Genomic DNA, 17657 nt, shown 5'->3' with positions numbered 1-17657 from the left:
CATCTTTGTTTTCCCAGAGTTGCTATTTCACCGCATATAGCGACTGCTCTGATGATTAAAACAACCCGAGAATCCTCTTCCACAACCCTAAACTGTATGGAAAGCCACTCCACAGGCATAAGGAAGAGGGCTGGTCCTCCCAAAATGAACCATTCCCTGGGTGGATGACCCTGCAGGTACCCTGGTGCCAAGAGAAAACAAGACCCATTTGCAAGACTTTGCCGAACATGATGAAGCCTTAACCCGAACTAATGTTACCCATGATCAAAGCATCACAAAATTCAAACTCTCTTGTAAACATGCTTGTTTTATTTTGCTCTGGCACAGAAGTTGCATGCATGTATGTAAACGGTAATGATACACAGGCACAGAGTCGAGAAGTATGATTTACACATTTCAAAGCTCACCACTGCAAAAATAAGTTAATTTTTTTACATTCAAACTCCTTTGGTTTTGCCTCTTACATGGCCTCCTCACCCCTACTCCCATGTTTTGTTTCCCCTAAGCCAGTGGGTCTCAACCTGTGGGTTGCAACCCCTTTGGGGTTCGAACGACCCTTTCACAGGGGTCATCTAAGATAATTGGAAAACACATCTTTCCGATGGTCTTAGGAACAAAGACACCGCTCCTCTATCCGTCTCCTGGCCATCCACAAACATGCAGATACGCCCACAAACAACACGAGAAACTGCATTAAAAGGTCACGGCACTAGGAAGGTTGAGAACCATTGCAGCCCTTCTTCTTGTTTTCAAGTGACTTGGTTCTTCCTTTCTCCTCCCCTTGAGGCTAATCTTCCTGATCATTTAACATTGTCTTCTCCTTTTGTATCACGATCTGTTTCTACCCATCTTTCCTGCTTACCTTTCCTTGTGTTTGCCTTGTCTTCCCCTTAGATCCTGCTCCCAACATAGCATGCCCCTCTCTGTATAGCCACCCATTAGATGCCCTTTCTAGATACTTTCTTGGAGTGTTAGCTCGAGGGCCTGAAAACTCTCCTGGAAAGCTTTTTTTTGTGTATTCAGCAGGAGAGTGGGACCTATTTCCTGGTTACACACATACACATGCACACACACACACACACACACTTCCCCTCAGACCCAGTTCATCTTCAGTAAATGTACAATGAACAATAGATACCATACTAATCACATAGACACATTAAGGTAACCCATCGATTTTCCACACCTCCCTACTGCCTATCCCATAGGGCTAAGACACAGACGAAACATACAACAAAATTAATGAAAGATTTTACCCTTGCTGGGCATGAACCAATTAGCAACACACAATCATTTTGCAAGCAAGTGGTGTAAGTAGTTCCAAAGTCATTCACAGGCTCTTGCTCTTAAAATTCACAGAGTGCTTTTCCATGTCAATGAAATGAAATTATGTAGGCTGATATTTTTGCTGGCCACCTCAATCATTAACAGCTGTTGGGAACCAAAGAAAAAAAAGTACAGGGCATTAGATGACTGCAAACAAATCCATATGAGCCAGGGGTCTACACAGCACTCTGATATTGTCACAATTTATTGCCTGGCTCCCAGGCTGCTCTCACATTACAGGTGAGGAGGGTCTTTCTTAATTCCTTACAGGACAAAGATCATTTGGTGATATTGACAAGACAGCAAGCCTCAAAATAATGCAATAGGCAGCCATGGAGAGACACAACTCCACGGGCACCCCGGAGGCAATACCCTCATTCCCATGCATTTAGAGTGTTGACTTCCTCAGAGCACCCCTTTGATTCCCTCATTCCGCGAGTCCCTCATTGTGCCCTGATGATTGCCAGGGAGAATCCAATATTCCAGGTTTTTTCTAGGCAAATACTTTCTACAGAGTTTTGCCACATGTGCAGCCCATGAGTTGGTCAGCAACAAAAAAGGGTCAAGTCCTTTATGAGCTCTTGGTAAAAAAGTTTGGAAAGTTGGTTGACAAGAAAACAACAAGTACGAGGAAACAAATAAAAAACAAACAAACAAAAAAAAATGGAAGGAAAATTTTTGTTGTAGGTTTTGTAATCAGGGAGGATTAGGAAAGAAAAATAGTTCAGGAAAAAGCAAGGGCTAAGCCTGCAAGGAAAAACCCCATTTGCCATGAGGAGAGATGCTAGACCTGCTCCATTAATCCCGAGGTGCAGGGTTAGCGCAGATGTAACATCACGAGATCAGAATTTGTCTTGCAATCAACAGCCTTAGAATTACTGTTAGCCAAGCAGCTCATGACAATGGTTATTATCTGCGCAAACATGAACATCTGTACTATTACTGGTATTATGAAGGAATGAACTGCAAATCTCTTAAGGATTATTTTAGGAAGCAATATAAATCCTGGCTGATGATAAGATCAAGAAAGGCTCTGATGAAAACTTATATAAACATGTTGGTGGCTTAGGAGGAAATTCCATTAACAATTGTGGATGAGTTTTATAAAATTTTCTATCAACAGCACCTGGGATAGTACATAGGAAATACCTTAACCCATCAGTGTCATGGAGTTTCCTTTTAAATAATAATAAATAAAATAATAAGATATTTACATAATAAAATAATTTAAATAGTTAAATAATTTAAATCATAAAGGGAAAATTACGTGATACACAGTGGTTAAGGTGTTTTTAACATTTCTTCATGTCCAGGGTTGACCTCTTCGAAACCACTTTGACGGAGAATCATCAATGCCTTATAACGCCATCCAACACTTTCCCGGGGTTTACGACTTAACATATTAAAATGATAAAAATCTGTCTCAAGGAGTTTTAAAAAACTCTCTATACATTCAAGATAGAATTTTCAGTGACAGGAAAGCACTATATCATACTTCTGTCATTCTTTTTTCTTTTCTCACGGCACATGAAATAATGGGGTAACTTCTAACTAATGACGTCTCACAGATGAAATATGGTAATTCAAACTATCACATAGATCTCTGAGGCACAGACGAGGGACCAAAACACATGGTTTTACAAAGCATTGCAGACAAGAAGACATACATGGAAAGGAAGGACCCAGACCCTCAATCCAAAATGATAATAAAGCCTGATTTCCCCTCCATCAACATGCTGCCCATTGTTGACACTGAAAACAGAGGGGTGGGTGCAGGGCTTTGCAGGAGAGGGGGTCACTAGAAGGAAGTAAGCAAGCATTGCATAATGCACCTCAGGGTTGGGAAATACCATTCAGACTTTGCACCGGTCACAAACCTGTCTTGTAGCGTAGTAGGTGAAGCTGGGTGTTATAACCCTGTTGCTCAAAGACATGCTAACACTGGAAATGGAGTCACTGCCCACTCCCCAGATCTCGATGTAGCCCAGACTCAAAGGGTTTGTATCGGTGATGTATTTGTTTGAAAGGACATGCCTCTCCATTGTATTCTGTCAAATCGGAAATACAAGAAGCCAGAAGAAAAGCAAAACATGTTAAAATTTTCTCCCACCTCTTTTTAGGCACAAAACTAGATCATGAAGTAAGACTTCTTCAGAGTCACTATCTTGTGTCCTTGTAGTGGAGACCACGATTTCACAACTCTATCTCCTGTCGCCAACTCCCAAACAAATTTTCATTGGCTAAAAAGCACCTGCAAGGTCTCTAGAATTGACCTGAACTCGGAGGAAACAAAGGGTCTCAGCTATCAGGAACCTTATTCTCCATGTGGAGAAGTCAGAAAATGTGCAGATCATTCCAAAGCAACATAGGGACAAGGGCTAGATAACATCAAAATTGCCTGTCCAACCCAGCCTGTATGGCTCAGTGGATTGAGCATCCTCCCATGGACTAAGAGATCTTGGTTCAGTTCCCAGTCAGGGCACATGCCCAGGGTTTCAGGCTCAATCCCCAGTAGGGGGTATGCAGGAGGTAGCTGATGGATGTTTCTCTCTCACATCAACGTTTCTATCTCTCTCTCTAAAAAATCAAAACAACATATATATATAAATATATATATATATATTTTTTAAATAGCCTGTCTACTTCTGCCTGGTAAACTGGAATAAGTTACTGATGAAACTCATGAATGGGTCTAATCACAGAAAACTTCCTGGGAGCACACTAAATCTATCTGGTATCTAGAGAAAGAGAAGGATTCAAATGAGCAAGGTGGGCAGGGAAGGAATTATTCTAGGTGGTCTTTTATGGCCTTATGATCTCAGCATCCAACTAAGCCAGTAGAACTCTAGTCCCCTTCATGGTATTAGTCACACTCACCTGGCTGGCAGAAAAGTGGGCCAGGTAATAAAGTCCTTTTTCATAGGTATCTGCAAACAGACAACAAGGTGAACGTGATCTGGAGTTTTGCTTAGAATTATCTTTGCCTACTCATCTTGGTTGAGAGAATAGAAATTATTTTTGTGTTCTGCTTTTTTCTTTACAGATTCCCACTTTGTGATTTACGACCCATGTATGGAGATGGGTCAGACTCTGCCCCTACCTTAGTCTGCACAGGATGTGTGGAACGAGTGTGTGAAGATACATCTGTCTGACAGAGACACCCCACATAATGTGGTTTCCCAATACCATCCTTTAACCCACTTCTCCCCCTGTGGTCTACCTCTCCCAACATCTTCCTAGTCACCCCGGAACATCCTGCTTCTGCGAGAAGCACACATATGCAAACATACATGATGTAGACACATATCACAGCCACAACCAAGACTGGTGTCTTGGTCAGTCTGTCTTAAGAGATATTAGGCAATGCCCGGATGGTGTGGCTCAGTGGTTGAGCACTGACCCATGCACCAAGAGGTTGCCCCTTTGATTCCTGGTCAGGGCACATGCCCAGGTTGTGGGCCAAATCCCCAGTAGGGGGCATGTAGGAGGCAGCCAATCGATGTTCTCTGTCATCAATGTGTCTATGTCTCTCCCTTCCTTTCTCTCTAAAAGTCAATAGAGGAAAAAAAATTAAAAAGAGAGAGAGATATTAGACAATATCTTAAATAAAGAATAAAGAAAACCAAAGAAAAACTCTCTGTCCTCTTATCCTCAGTTTATGCCACAGGTCCAGGGAGAATGTGAAGCTCAGTGTATCCAGTGAAGGTGGACTTACCAGAGCCTCATTACAGGTGTCCCCACCCTGCTCCCTACCCTCTGGCTTTCTCACTCATCTTCTTGTGCTCACCTCTTTCTAATTTGGTTACCACTCACTGGATCAGAGGGCATGAGCTAGCCTCAGAATTGTGCTGTGTAAGGCAGCCACTGGCAAAGTGTAGCTATTTAAATTACAATTGAGTCAAATGAAAATGAAAGTTCAGACCCTCAGATGCACCTGTCACCTTTCGAGCACTCTGTTGGCCACTGGTGACTGACAGTTACCACCTTGGACGACAGAGATGGGGAACATTTCCATCACTACAGAAACTTGGACTAGACAGCATTGGCCTAGAAATAGCCAACGATGCCTGAGTCATCCTCTCAAGAGTTCACCAGTTCCTGTAAACCTCTAATGGAAAATTCCCCCAAATAAATAGCACAGCTGAAGGAAGCATTGTGTCTCTCACTGGGACAATAAACCATGCAATTAGGGAATGTGTCTTTGAACAGAAGGCTGTTTCAGTTGGTTACAAAGGAATTTCCACTATGGCCCCCATACTGCTGTCTTCTGCAGTAGATTAGGCCAGTGGATAACAGTGAGAGACCCTGAGCTATGCTTCATTTCCATGCAACATAAAGATCAAGTACTCTAGCCCTGGCCGGTTTGGCTCAGCGGTTAGAGCATCGGCCTGCGGTCCAGAGAGACCCGGGTTCGGTTCCCGCTAAGGGCACGTACTTCGGTTGCAGTTTGTCCCCAGCCCTGGTTGGTCGTGCGGGTGGCAGCCACTCGATGTGTCCCTTTCACGTCGATGTTTCTCTCTCTCTCTCTTACTCTCTCTCCCTCCCACTCTATCTGTACAAAAAATGGAAAAATGTCCTCGGGTGAGGATAAAAAAAAAAAAAAAAAAGATCAAGTACTCTATGTATTACTCACTGCAAAGTAACAGCTATATTTAAAAATTGCTTTAACATGAAAAAGGAAAAGCAGACCTATAAGATATCCAGGAACCTAGTCAAGGGTGTTGACATGAATCTGAGGCAACCCTTACTTACCAATGCTTTGCCCATCGTCCCAGAAGAACCAACCTTCAGCAGTTCCCTTATCGTCCAAGGCAACCTTGAAGCCTATGAATTTCTGGCGGCTGCAGTGAAATGGAAGAGAGGCATTAGCTAAAAACCAAGCCACAGCCTCAAACGAAGGGTTTTTAAAAAATAGAAAGGAAGTCCTTTATGCTATCAAGACCCAGAGCTAGATTTCAAGAGACGTGTGACCTAGCTTAGTTCTGTCTCCATTAGCTCTGACTTCATACCAGGGATGAATGAACTAATGAATGAAGCAAGGGGAACTTTCCTCTAAGGTTCTGTAAGCTCTACCAGAAACTCCAAGCAAACTCAATGGATTTCCTCCCTTTCCCATTGTGAGGAAAGTCCTGATGTTGTGGTCTTTCTTCATTCACGATCTAACTTCCCAAATACGTGTACAGTGAATTCTGTTTACTAATGTCCGAAGTTCTTCAGTTTGTAACTGAATTTTTGGACTCAAATGAGCAAGGCTCTAAGAATTTTAGTTTGACATCAGAGAGACATAGATTTTAGTCCCTGTTCAACGTCTTACTAAATGTGCGACTCTGAGGGCATCGCTGCCCGCTCCCCAGATCTCAGCGAAGCCCCTTTGCTCTTCTATAAAATGGGGATAGCAGCACTACTTACACCCCCAGGGTTTTTTGTTTTGTTGTTCAAAGAAAAAATAGAAATGTCCCCACTATTTCAGTTCTAGGCACACAGACAGCATTCACTGGATGTGAGCTATTATTTATTATGTAGGTTTAGGTCTAGAGTTTTAAACTCTGTACATGAAGAATCTCAGCCTCGGGCATCAGCTGCATTGCGGCTTACTCAATTTTTCAGCAAATAGTCTTCTTAGCAACGAGTCCGGTGAGAACCAGTCTTCTAAAACTAGCATGGGTCACGGCGCTCCAATCGGACTTCCATGTCAGTCAACACTAAACAGACCTAGCCTCTCACCCACTTAGATCTAACTAAAATAGTGGTTGATAATTGTTCAGAGAGCACAGAGTCTGAAAAAAGCTTAGAAAAACAAACACGCATTTACCAACAAAAATGTTTAGTAAAATTGTCTTTGGGCCCGAGAGTACGGCTCACGGATCGGAGGGCTCCACCAGGATCTGAGCTAACTGGTCCCAGCACTCACCTTAAGTGGGTGTTCTGTGCAGGCTCCTGCCAGGGCAGGATGTAGCCCCCACGGACATGAAGATTAATGTGTTCCAGAGGGGCTGGCAGGGACTTCCACTGTCCCCTTGTGTTAATGTCCACACCCTGCAGGTCAGGAGAAGGTAAGAGATGATGAGGGAGACCAGTCATCTTGCCCACTCTTCCGAACGTGCTACCTGTTCATGATCTTCCACACACACCTGTTATTACAGCTTCCCACATCCACCCAGCTCCTGTGTGGAATCTTGCATGGCCGCCACAATGTCTTATCAGGGTCCCTTGCCTTTGGGGGTTTCCACAGTACCTACCCTACGACATCATAGCATGGATCTCACTCCACATCCTATGTCTGTGGCCCAGAGGGCAGCCAGAGGAGGTTGAATGATCTTTTCATTCATTTCCTGTTGGCTCTTGATACTGTCCCCACTCCCCACACCCACCAACTTAACTAACACCTTTGGCACATTTCACAGAAAAGATTAAAGTGAGCTGACTGTGTTTACAAATCCTTATCTTAGACTCGCTCTATCTTCTTTTGTGTTTAATTCTTTCTCTTGGCTTATGTGTGACAGCGAGAAGTGCTCACTGACCTGCGGTCATAAACCTCAGTGGTGACTATAAAGTTAATTCGGCTTTTTCTTCCTTTTCTCTCCTGCATCCATCTATCTTCTACCTTCTGGGTGCTTTCCTAGGCGCATTTTATGATTTCTTTTTAAACAGCATTTTAAATATCTGCACCATGCCTTTAATTTCCAAGGATTGTTTTTGTGAGCATGCCTGTTCATGGCATGCTTTCTTATTTTAAACATAATATTGTCTTGTCGTTCTGAGGATGTGACTTTTCTAGTTAAATTTTCAGTAGCGCAGGTACCGAATAGGACATAAACAATGGGAGCGATAAAATTTTACCAAGTGAACACACCCATGAAATCACCACCTAGCTCAAGATCAGAGTATTACCTCTACTCCAGAAAGTTCTCTCATTCCCTCTCATACCAAAGGTAGCTACTGTTCTCATTTCTATCACTTTTTCCTGGTTTTGAACTTATATTTTATAAGTGGAATCATATATTCTTACTCTCTTATATATGACTATTTGTGCTCAATATTATGTTTATGATGTTTATCATTTTCATTTTCATTTATGTAGCAAAAGTTCATTATTTTCATTGCCCTATAGCATTAAGTCCATTTCACATAGACATTTGGTTTATTTCAGTTTTATGCCACTTTATAAATATTGCTTCCGTGAAACACTTTGGTTCATATCTTATGGTGAAAATATATACATTCTAGGAACAAATATATAACATTTATCATTTCTTCCCAGATATATGTATATATTAATTTATGTAATAAAACATAATATATTAATATAATATATAATAATGTGATATATTATATATATTATACACAATTAATAAAAATTTTAGTGCAAATTTGCTTTACTTTCTGGATTAACAAAATTATTTTATGTCTTCTGGGAGAATGTATAAAAATAATAATCAAAAACATTTCTGAACAAAATAAGGGAACATCGGCCTATCACACATTAAATTGTACTACAAATATGCAATCATTAAAAATCTTCCATACTGACAGAATAACAATTAACAAATTAACAAATAAAAAATAGAAAAGAAAATTCTTTCAGACAAATTCTAGCATATATTAGAACAGTATATTACAACAAAAGTTTAGTAAACAAAAATACTGGGGAATTTGACAATTTGGGAGGGAAAAAAAGGTATATCCTGTTCACTAAATGAATTCTACTCACTGCATAAATGTAGTAACTTAAAACATTAATTCAACTATATAAAAGTTAAAATCTCTAAGATCATAAACAGTTGAAGAGCAAATGTTATAAGAAAATAGCAAAAGGATAGAAAGGTCACAGAAATATCAATGGCCTGTCAAAGGTGATCACAAACTTCCTGGCTGGGTGGCTCAGCTGGTTGGAGCATCATCTCATGCACCAAAAAGTCACGGGTTTGATTCCCAATTGGGGCACATCTGAGGGTCAACCAATAGATGTTTCTCTGTCACATCAATGTTGCTCTTTCTCTCCTTCCCTTCCTCTCTCTAAAATCAATGGAAAGTATCCTCAGGTGAGGATAAAACAACAACAAAAAGATAATCACAACTCAAGTCAATGATGAACATGAAGAACTATGTTGCCTTTAAGAGTCACCGAGATGAACATAAACATTTTTTAAAAGAAAACCTAACAGTCAAAATTGACAAAGATGTAGGGAGATCAACATGCTCATCAAATGTTGCTGGGAATGTAAACTGTTTCTGAAATTTTGCCAACTTATATTAAGAATTCTTGTATCGCCCTGGCCAGTTTTGCTCAGCAGTTAGAGCATCAGCCCACAGACCAATGAGTCTTGGGTTTGATTCCAGTCAAGGGCATGTACCTTGGTTGCGGTTCAACCCTGGCCCTGGTCGGGTTTTGGGGGAGGCAACCAGTCGATGTGTCTCTCTCACATCGATGTTACTCTCTCTCTCTCTCTCTCTCCCTCCCTCCCACTCTATCTGATGATAAATAGAAAAATATCCTCAGGTGAGGATTAAAAAATAAACAAAGAATTCTTGTATGAAGTATCTTCTCTGGCTAGAAATTCAGGTATTTTCTGGTGCTGGGTGGGGTGGTGTACATGCTCGGATATGCTCCCTTGAATAGACAAGATGGACATTTAGGTTAACTTGATGCTTGGTGGAATGGAAGAGAGAGACATTTATGCTATCTAGAAATAGTAATTACATGAATGACGTGTAACCTCCTGCCTCACTTAAGCACACCGTACCCTGTGTGACAACAAAGAGACCCATTTAGAGACAAGATCTGCTCCCCAACTTCGCTCCCCGTGGACAGCCTCAGCCTCCAGTCTTCCTCACCAAGCCCAAGCATTGCCTATGCTTTGGCCAACATCTGTAAAACATCTGTCCTCTTCCTCTTTTAAAATATTAAATAAGATAGCGTATCTTGTAGTGGTACTTCTGTACATTACCAGTGGAATTGGGTACAAAATATAAAGGAAAATGAACATTTTCCCCTCATCCCGCCGCGAATCCCTCGGCTGAGAGGGGCCAGAGTTCGCGCTGCCTCCAGCCCTCCCGCCGTCGTCTTTCTCTGTACTCGCAGTCCTCTGTTTTGCTCCCCTCAGAAAAGTCACAAGAAGAGGCCTGGTGACAGAGAGGGGAACACTCCCTGGGACTCCTCCTCAAGAACCCTGCCCTGATCTTGAGGAGATCACGCGAAGTCAAATAAGTGAGACAGAGAAAGGCAAGAACCCTATGATTCCACCATGTGTGGGATATGGAACTGAATGTAGCAAAGGAGCAAACAAGACAGCAAACACTCAGAGCCACGGACAGCAGCTTGGTGACTATCGGACGGAAGAGGGGGGCAGTCTGGGTAAAGCGGGTCAGGTACATACACGGTGATGAAAGAAGATTTGACTTCAGGGGGTGGGCACACGGTGCAATGTGCAATTATAGAATTGTACACTTGAAACCGACACAATGTTATGAACTAATGTCACCCCGATACATTTAATTATAAAAGAATATTGCCCTGAAACGGCTCTGGAAGACCCTATCTTCCCAGGTGAGTTTTGGGGCACAGAAGAGCCTAGAAATGTGCTATGACAGAGAATGTGCTCAGCCTGCATTTCCAAACACACACATTGTTCCGGGGGGGGGGCCTCACCTCTGTGCATGTTATACACGCCTGAGACACTGCTTCCCCTGGGGAATTACCTGAACAGCTCCTCTTGGAGCATCTGTGCTGTAGAAGGAGACTGGAATAAAGCGAGAGACAAGACCCCTGTGCTTATGAACTGACAGTCTAGAAGGGGAGGATTGAACAAAAAGTATAGTTTACAGTAGTGTCCAGTGTGTTGCCTTGACGTACCATAGGGAATAGAGCTGGTAAAATCGAACACAGAGAACACCCACGAAGGCCAGGCAGTAACTGAGATGCTTTAGGTGTAATTCCCGACCCTACCAGGGAAGTAGTTTTCCCCGACTTGAGGGTGAGCAAGGTTCAATGTGCCTTATGCCAGATCAACAGCAGGTGGGTATCTCACATACTGCTAGATACAGTGTGAGTGGAAGGCTGCCAGATTCTCAAGCCTGAGCGGGTTCCCATTTTCCTGGGTTGTATACATGACCAAAAAAACGTACCGTGTAGTAATCATACCAGCGGGCTCTCGGGAAATACGCGGTGACATTTCTGGCCATCTGAAATCAAACACAAACAAGTCATGGGCAGGGGTCCAGTTACCAAAGGCAGAGTAACCCACGTGCTCAAAACAACAGCAGAGGTCAGGACTATGGGGGAGCCTTCTTTCTCTCCCTGCTTCAAACGGGAGACTTGCCTGCCCCAAACTGGTGGCTTCTGTCAAGTCCTTTGGGATCCAGGACTTTCAGGGGAAATTATCATCTGCTTATAGACTTAACCCATATACCCCCTCGAAAGAAAAGAAGTTGGGTCTGGAGCAGAAGAAAACATTGTAGGTTTTCCGGTGCCAGTACTTCGGAGATTATGACTAGTGAATAGGTTTTGGAGAAGATGCAATTAACTTGTGTTTTCATCAGAAACCTAATCATCCACAGAAAACGTAAGGAAATGGCTTTTGCGGCCTGAGGACCTCCTGTAGCAGGAAGGGAAGGGCTAACCCCCAACAATAAGATCATACACGTTGTTTCAAATGCTACTTATGACAGTTTTGTTTTAATGGAGACAGGACTGTGATGAATCTTCACAGTACTGACCCTACCTGACCCACACTCTGTATTTCATGAATGAAGAAATAACTCTATCTTCAAATATATCATAAGGTTTCTTCCTTCTTGATTGTCCTATGAATCAGAATCTGTTATGGTGATTTTAAAGATGAGGGAGTTGAGGACCAGAACACTGAAATGAGGGATTTCAGCTCAGAGAGAGAGAGGAAGAGACAGAGGTAGAATAAGAAGCCACCTCTCACCCTGACTGGTTTGGCTCAGCAGTTAGAGCGTGGGGCCACAGACCAATGAGTCCCAGGTTTGATTCTCATCAAGGGCACGTACTTCAGTTGTGGTTCGTGCCCGGCCCTGGTTGGGGTCATGCAGGAGGTAACTAGTCAATATGTCTCTCTCGCATCAGTGTTTCTCTCTCTCTCCCTCCCTCCTATTCTGTCTGAAGATAAATGGAAAAATATTCTCAGGCGAGGATTAAAAAAAAGAAGCCACCTCTCAGGTCCCCACCAGGTCAGGCCTTTTCGCCTCACCCCATTCACCAGGCTTTGTAACTGGGACCTCAGCTCATCAGAGGCCCCCATACTCACAGGCTCCAGGACGGGGCTGACCAGGAAGGCTGGGCCCAGCAGGAACTGATCATGTATGTCCCAGGTCACCCGGTCTGACACAAACCTGGAAAGGCAAACCAAGGTACCATAATCAGGATGCCAATCAGGCCCCAGGCCAAGGCCTTGAAGAAACTCCTCAAGTTCAGACCCAAGTCAGAAATCCAGCTTCTCTACCATAAATTACCTTTTCTACCTTTCTTCCTGTCATGTTCTTGAAACCCCAGATGTGATTAGATTTTGACATGTTCTTACCTACAAATATCTCCATGTTTCTTAACCATGGCACATCCTAAGTACAAGAATGGCCTTTATGTCGTAAATCTCCCCCCGGAATGTGTCATGATTTGAGCTTCTATAAAAGATAGGCAGGTCTTCACATGCTTAATTTAGAAAGAAAGTATTGTGTTGTATCACTTTGAAAAAATGTTTTAATTCAATAGCCTCTTATTAAAGACCCAGGGTATCCATAATACTGGGCTAAATTACATATTTATATGCCTAGAGTGCTCATGGCAAAAGGCAATCATGTCTTTAATTTAATTTGGAAAGACTATCTTTTTTGTTTTCAATTTTTATTAATTTACTTTTGTTACAGATGTTTCTCCCCGCCCTCCAAACACCCTCCTCCACATCCCGCCCCTCCCCCCAGCATTGTTGTCTAAGTCCATTGGTTATGCATACATGCATGTAAGTTCTTTGGTTCATCTCATTCACCTCCTCCCCCCCTCCTCTGGGGTTTGTCAGTCTGAACCATGTTACTTTCTATGACTCTTTTCTTCAACTGACACCACATGGAATAAAAGTATCCCTTAGTCATTGGGATTCCAGCTAGACACTCACTCATGGAGAAGAGGCCTCACCACAGTACTACCCTGCGTGTGGGCCAGGTGCATCAGAGTGTAGAGATATGGCAAGATGGTGTATCTGGTCTGCAGGACACTTTGAGACATATTCGCAAACTTAGCATCCCAGGACACAGGGTCTTGCCTCTAAAGGAGAAAGAGAGTTGTTTCAGAGGTGTCGGCTTGTCTTACTTATATGGCCTTCATTATGCTGAAGTACATTCCTTCTACACCCAATTTGTCGAAGAGTATTTTTATCATAAAAGGATGTTGTATTCTGTCATATGGTTTTTATTCCCTATACCTATTGAGACAATCATATGATTTTTATCTTTCCCTCTATTAACATTGTATATTGCATATATTGATTTGTACATGTTGAACCATTACATCCCAAGGGTAAACCCCACTTGATTATGTTGTGTGAGTCGTTTGGTGTGTAGTTAAGTTTGGTGTGTTAATATTTTATTGAGGATTTCTGAATCTATATTCATTAGGGATGTTGGGCTGTAGTTTTCTTTTCTTGTAGTATCTTTATCTGGCTTTAGTATCAAGTAATCCTGGCCCTGTAAAATGTGTTTGGGAGTGTTCATCATCTTCAATTTTGGGGAAGAGTTTGAGAAAGATTGGCATTGATTCTTCTTTAAATATTTGATAGAAATTCTCCAGGGAAACCATCTGGCTTTTCTTTTTTGGGAGATTTTTTATTATTATTACTACTGAATCAATGTCCTTACTCATTATTGATCTGTTCAGATTCTCTATTTCTTCATGATTCAGTCCTGATAGGCTGTATATTTCCAGAAATTTATGTGTTTCTTCTTGGTAGCTCAATCTGTTGGCATATAATTAATTGTTTATAGTAGTCTCTTATGATCCTTGATATTTCTGTGGTATCAGTTGTAATGTCTCTTTTTTCATTTATAATTCTATTTATTTGAGACTTCTTTCTTTTTTTCATAGGAAGTGTATCTAATGGTTTATAAATTGTATTTCTTTAAAAAAAAATAGTTCTTAGCTTTGCTGTTCTTTTTTATTGCTTTTCTGGTGTCTATTTCATTTATTTCTGCTCTGATCTTCTTTATTTCCTGTCTTTTGCTAACTTTGTTGTTCTTTTTCTACTTACTTGAAGTGTAAAGTTAGGCTGTTGTCTTGAGATTTTTCTTTGTTCTTAATGTAGAAGTTTATTACTATAAACTTTCCTTTTAGAACCGCTTTTGCTACAGCCCATGTTTTAGTATGTGTTTTTTTATTTTCATTTGTTCCAAAGTATTTTTTGATTTATCTTTTGACCCCATTGGTTGTTTAATTTGTATATATTTGTCAATTTTCTAGTTTTCTTCCTGTTATTGATTTCTAACTTCCAGAAAAGATGTACAAATGGCCAACAGGAAAACACAAATCAAACCCACAATTAAACATCACCTCACACCTGTCAGAAGGGCTATTTCAAAGAGACAAAAGAAATCAAGTGCTGCTGAGGATGTGGAAAAAAGGGAACTCTTGCACACTGTTGGTAGGAATTTATATCAGTACAGCTACTATGGAAAATAGCATGACGATTCCTCAAGAAATTAAAAATAGAACCACCATATGACCCAACTCTTCCGAAATTGGTCTCTTGAAGAAATATCTGCACTCCCGTGTTCATTGTGGCCCTGTTCAAGATAGCCAAGATATGGAAATAACCTAAATGTCCACTGATAGAAGAGTGCATACAGAAGGTGTGGTAGTCCAGCCAGTGTGGCTCAGCGGTTGAGCATTGACCCATGCACCCAGAGATTGCCGGTTCGATTCCCAGTCAGGACACGTGCCCAGGTTGTGGGCCCGATCCCCAATGGGGGGCATGGAGGAGGCGGCCAATCAATGTTCTGTCTCATCGATGTTTCTCTCTCTCTCTCCCTCTCACTTCCTCTGTCTCTAAAATCAATAGACAAAAAAAATTTTTTTCAAAAAGAAGATGTGGTATGTATATAGTGGAATATTATTCAGTCACAAGAAAATAGGAAATCCTGCCATTTGCAGCCATATGGATGGATCTTTACGGCATGATGCTAAGTAAAATAAGTCAGACACAGAAAGACAACTACTGTAATGATAACACTTATCTTAAATACAGGGATCTAAAAGGAATGCTAATAAGTGGAACTCAGAAACAGAGACTAGAACAGTGGTCATCAGAGGTTGGGTGTTGGGGAAAATAGAGAAATATCAGTCAAAGGATAAAAACTTCCAGTTACAAAATAAATACAAGGTGGGGCAAAAGTAGGTTTGCAGTTGTTCATATGGAAAACAATTACAACAATTAATAAATAATAATATAAGAATAAACTCTGTGTTTGACATACTCACAATGGTAAACCTACTTTTGCCCCAGCCTGTATGTTATGGGATGTAATGTACAGCATGGAGAATATAGTTAACAACACTGTATTGTATATTTGAAAGTTGCTAAGAAAGTAAAAGTAAATTCAATGTCTTGGTTACAAAAAAAAGAAATAGTAATAATCTGAGGTGATAAAGGTGTTAACTAACCCAATTCTGATAGTTGTTTCACAATATATTAGTGTACAAGAAAGAAAGAAAGAAAGAAAGAAAGAAAGAAAGAAAGAAAGAAAGAAAGAAAGAAAGAAGGGAGGGAGGGAGGAGGGAGGGAGGGAGGGAAGAAGGAAAGAAGGGAAAGGGGGGAGGGAGGGAGGGAGGGAGGAAGGAAAGAAGGGAAAGGGGGGGGAGGAAGGGAAAGGGGGGGAGGGAGGGAGGGAGGGAGGGAGGGAGGGAGGGAGGGAGGAAGGAAGGAAGGAAGGAAGGAAGGAAGGAAGGAAGGAAGGAAGGAAGGAAGGAAGGAAGGAAGGAGAGAGAGAAAGAAAGAAAGAATCCTAGGAGGTTAACAGTTTTAAAGATGTCTCTGTGGAATAGGACCAGCTCAGAATCGCAGGCTGTGCTCCTAGCGACACCCCCATCCTACCCGCGTCCCGATGGTGTTGTGGTTCCTGGAAAAGGGGTAAAAGGCCCCCAGCTGCATCCAGCGAGCACACATCTCATATTCAGCATCGTTAAAGAACCCACAGATATCTGCTCCTGTCTGAAACAAGATGAAAGAAAATAAGCCTGTTGATGATTTCTGAAAGATGTCTCCACCTTCTTGGGCGTTGGGAGTGACGCAAAGGCACTTACATAGGATATGCCGAAGAGGCTGAACTCCATCATGCCTGCAATGAGAACCACGCTGCGTCAGACACCCACTCCAGAGGCACTTCCTCCGGGCTCCTCAGAGGAGCCTGCAGCGAGGATCCCATCTCCCTCCCCACCAGCGGAGACCCCTGGGACGAGCCACACACCAATGATAGATTTCCGCAGCTGGTCCCACGCTGCTGTGTTGTCTCCCAGCCAGTGTCCTGCCCAGCGGCCAGAAGAGGGGAACGTGGAGCGGGTGACGACGACCCCTCGCTGTCCTGTCACCTCCTGCACCGCTCTGGTTGGAGGGGAACAAGGAGGTGATTGAGACCAGAACAGGGGAAGAAAGGCCACAAAGCTTCTTCTCCCAGAACTTCTGACCCCAGGGCATGGGGACAGAATACTTCCTGTTACTGGAGGGAATATGAAAATCTGAGCTACAATGAGGTCCAACCCTGGCTGATGGAGAGAATAGTAACAGACCTTCAGAGTGTGTATAGTGTTTTACAAAGAACTTCACCATGTGATAAACTCACTGGAGCACCTAAAAACAATGAGTAATCACCAAATATTACCATTTATTTACTCAGTATTTAGTTTTATACATTTGGGAAGGAAGAAGGTGAATTGCTTTATAAGGCTTTCCTTAGGATAAATCTTGTTATTCATTGACTGAGCTCACATAACCAGGCAAGTCTAATTCAGTAGAACACCAGTTGGCTAACCCAACAAGAATGACCAAAAAAAAAAAACACCAAAATCCCAAAAAGGATAAGTGACTTTTGAAATAAAGGAGCTACACAGTCTTAGGACTATCGGTCTTTGACAGGACTAGCCCTTATTTAAATCTGTCCTGTTAACTATGATTACAGGGCCTGGCTCCATGTTCATGAGTCATTTGTCTAATAAGTGAGAATGGCTACATAGTTGTCATGAAAATCGTTTTAACCCCACTGGAAGAGGGAATGAGAGGAGACGCAGGGTAGCGTCATCAGTCACTGGCTATCCCTGTGGGTTGTGCCAC

At 42.1% G+C, this 17657-nt stretch overlaps 1 protein-coding gene across 1 annotated transcript in view; it reads right to left on the bottom strand.

The window, feature by feature from the left end:
• Positions 1-301: 301 nt before the first annotated feature.
• MGAM (maltase-glucoamylase) overlaps positions 302-17657 on the bottom strand; it is an 83531-nt gene continuing 66175 nt past the window's right edge. The window contains exons 38-48 of the mRNA XM_036246382.1: positions 16798-16931; positions 16634-16668; positions 16425-16541; positions 13458-13606; positions 12597-12681; positions 11452-11508; positions 7238-7362; positions 6079-6167; positions 4204-4253; positions 3204-3374; positions 302-1431 (exon numbers count right to left, since the gene is read on the bottom strand). Of these exons, the coding sequence (XP_036102275.1) occupies positions 1354-1431; positions 3204-3374; positions 4204-4253; positions 6079-6167; positions 7238-7362; positions 11452-11508; positions 12597-12681; positions 13458-13606; positions 16425-16541; positions 16634-16668; positions 16798-16931 (1090 nt within the window). The 3' untranslated portion in view covers positions 302-1353. The remainder of the gene's footprint in view (positions 1432-3203; positions 3375-4203; positions 4254-6078; positions 6168-7237; positions 7363-11451; positions 11509-12596; positions 12682-13457; positions 13607-16424; positions 16542-16633; positions 16669-16797; positions 16932-17657) is intronic.

This window comes from Molossus molossus, unplaced genomic scaffold (genome assembly GCF_014108415.1).
Source record: "Molossus molossus isolate mMolMol1 unplaced genomic scaffold, mMolMol1.p scaffold_m16_p_7, whole genome shotgun sequence".
Classification (NCBI taxonomy): domain Eukaryota; kingdom Metazoa; phylum Chordata; class Mammalia; order Chiroptera; family Molossidae; genus Molossus; species Molossus molossus.
Note: the sequence above shows the minus strand (reverse complement) of the source record. Positions and strands in the feature narration are given on the sequence as shown.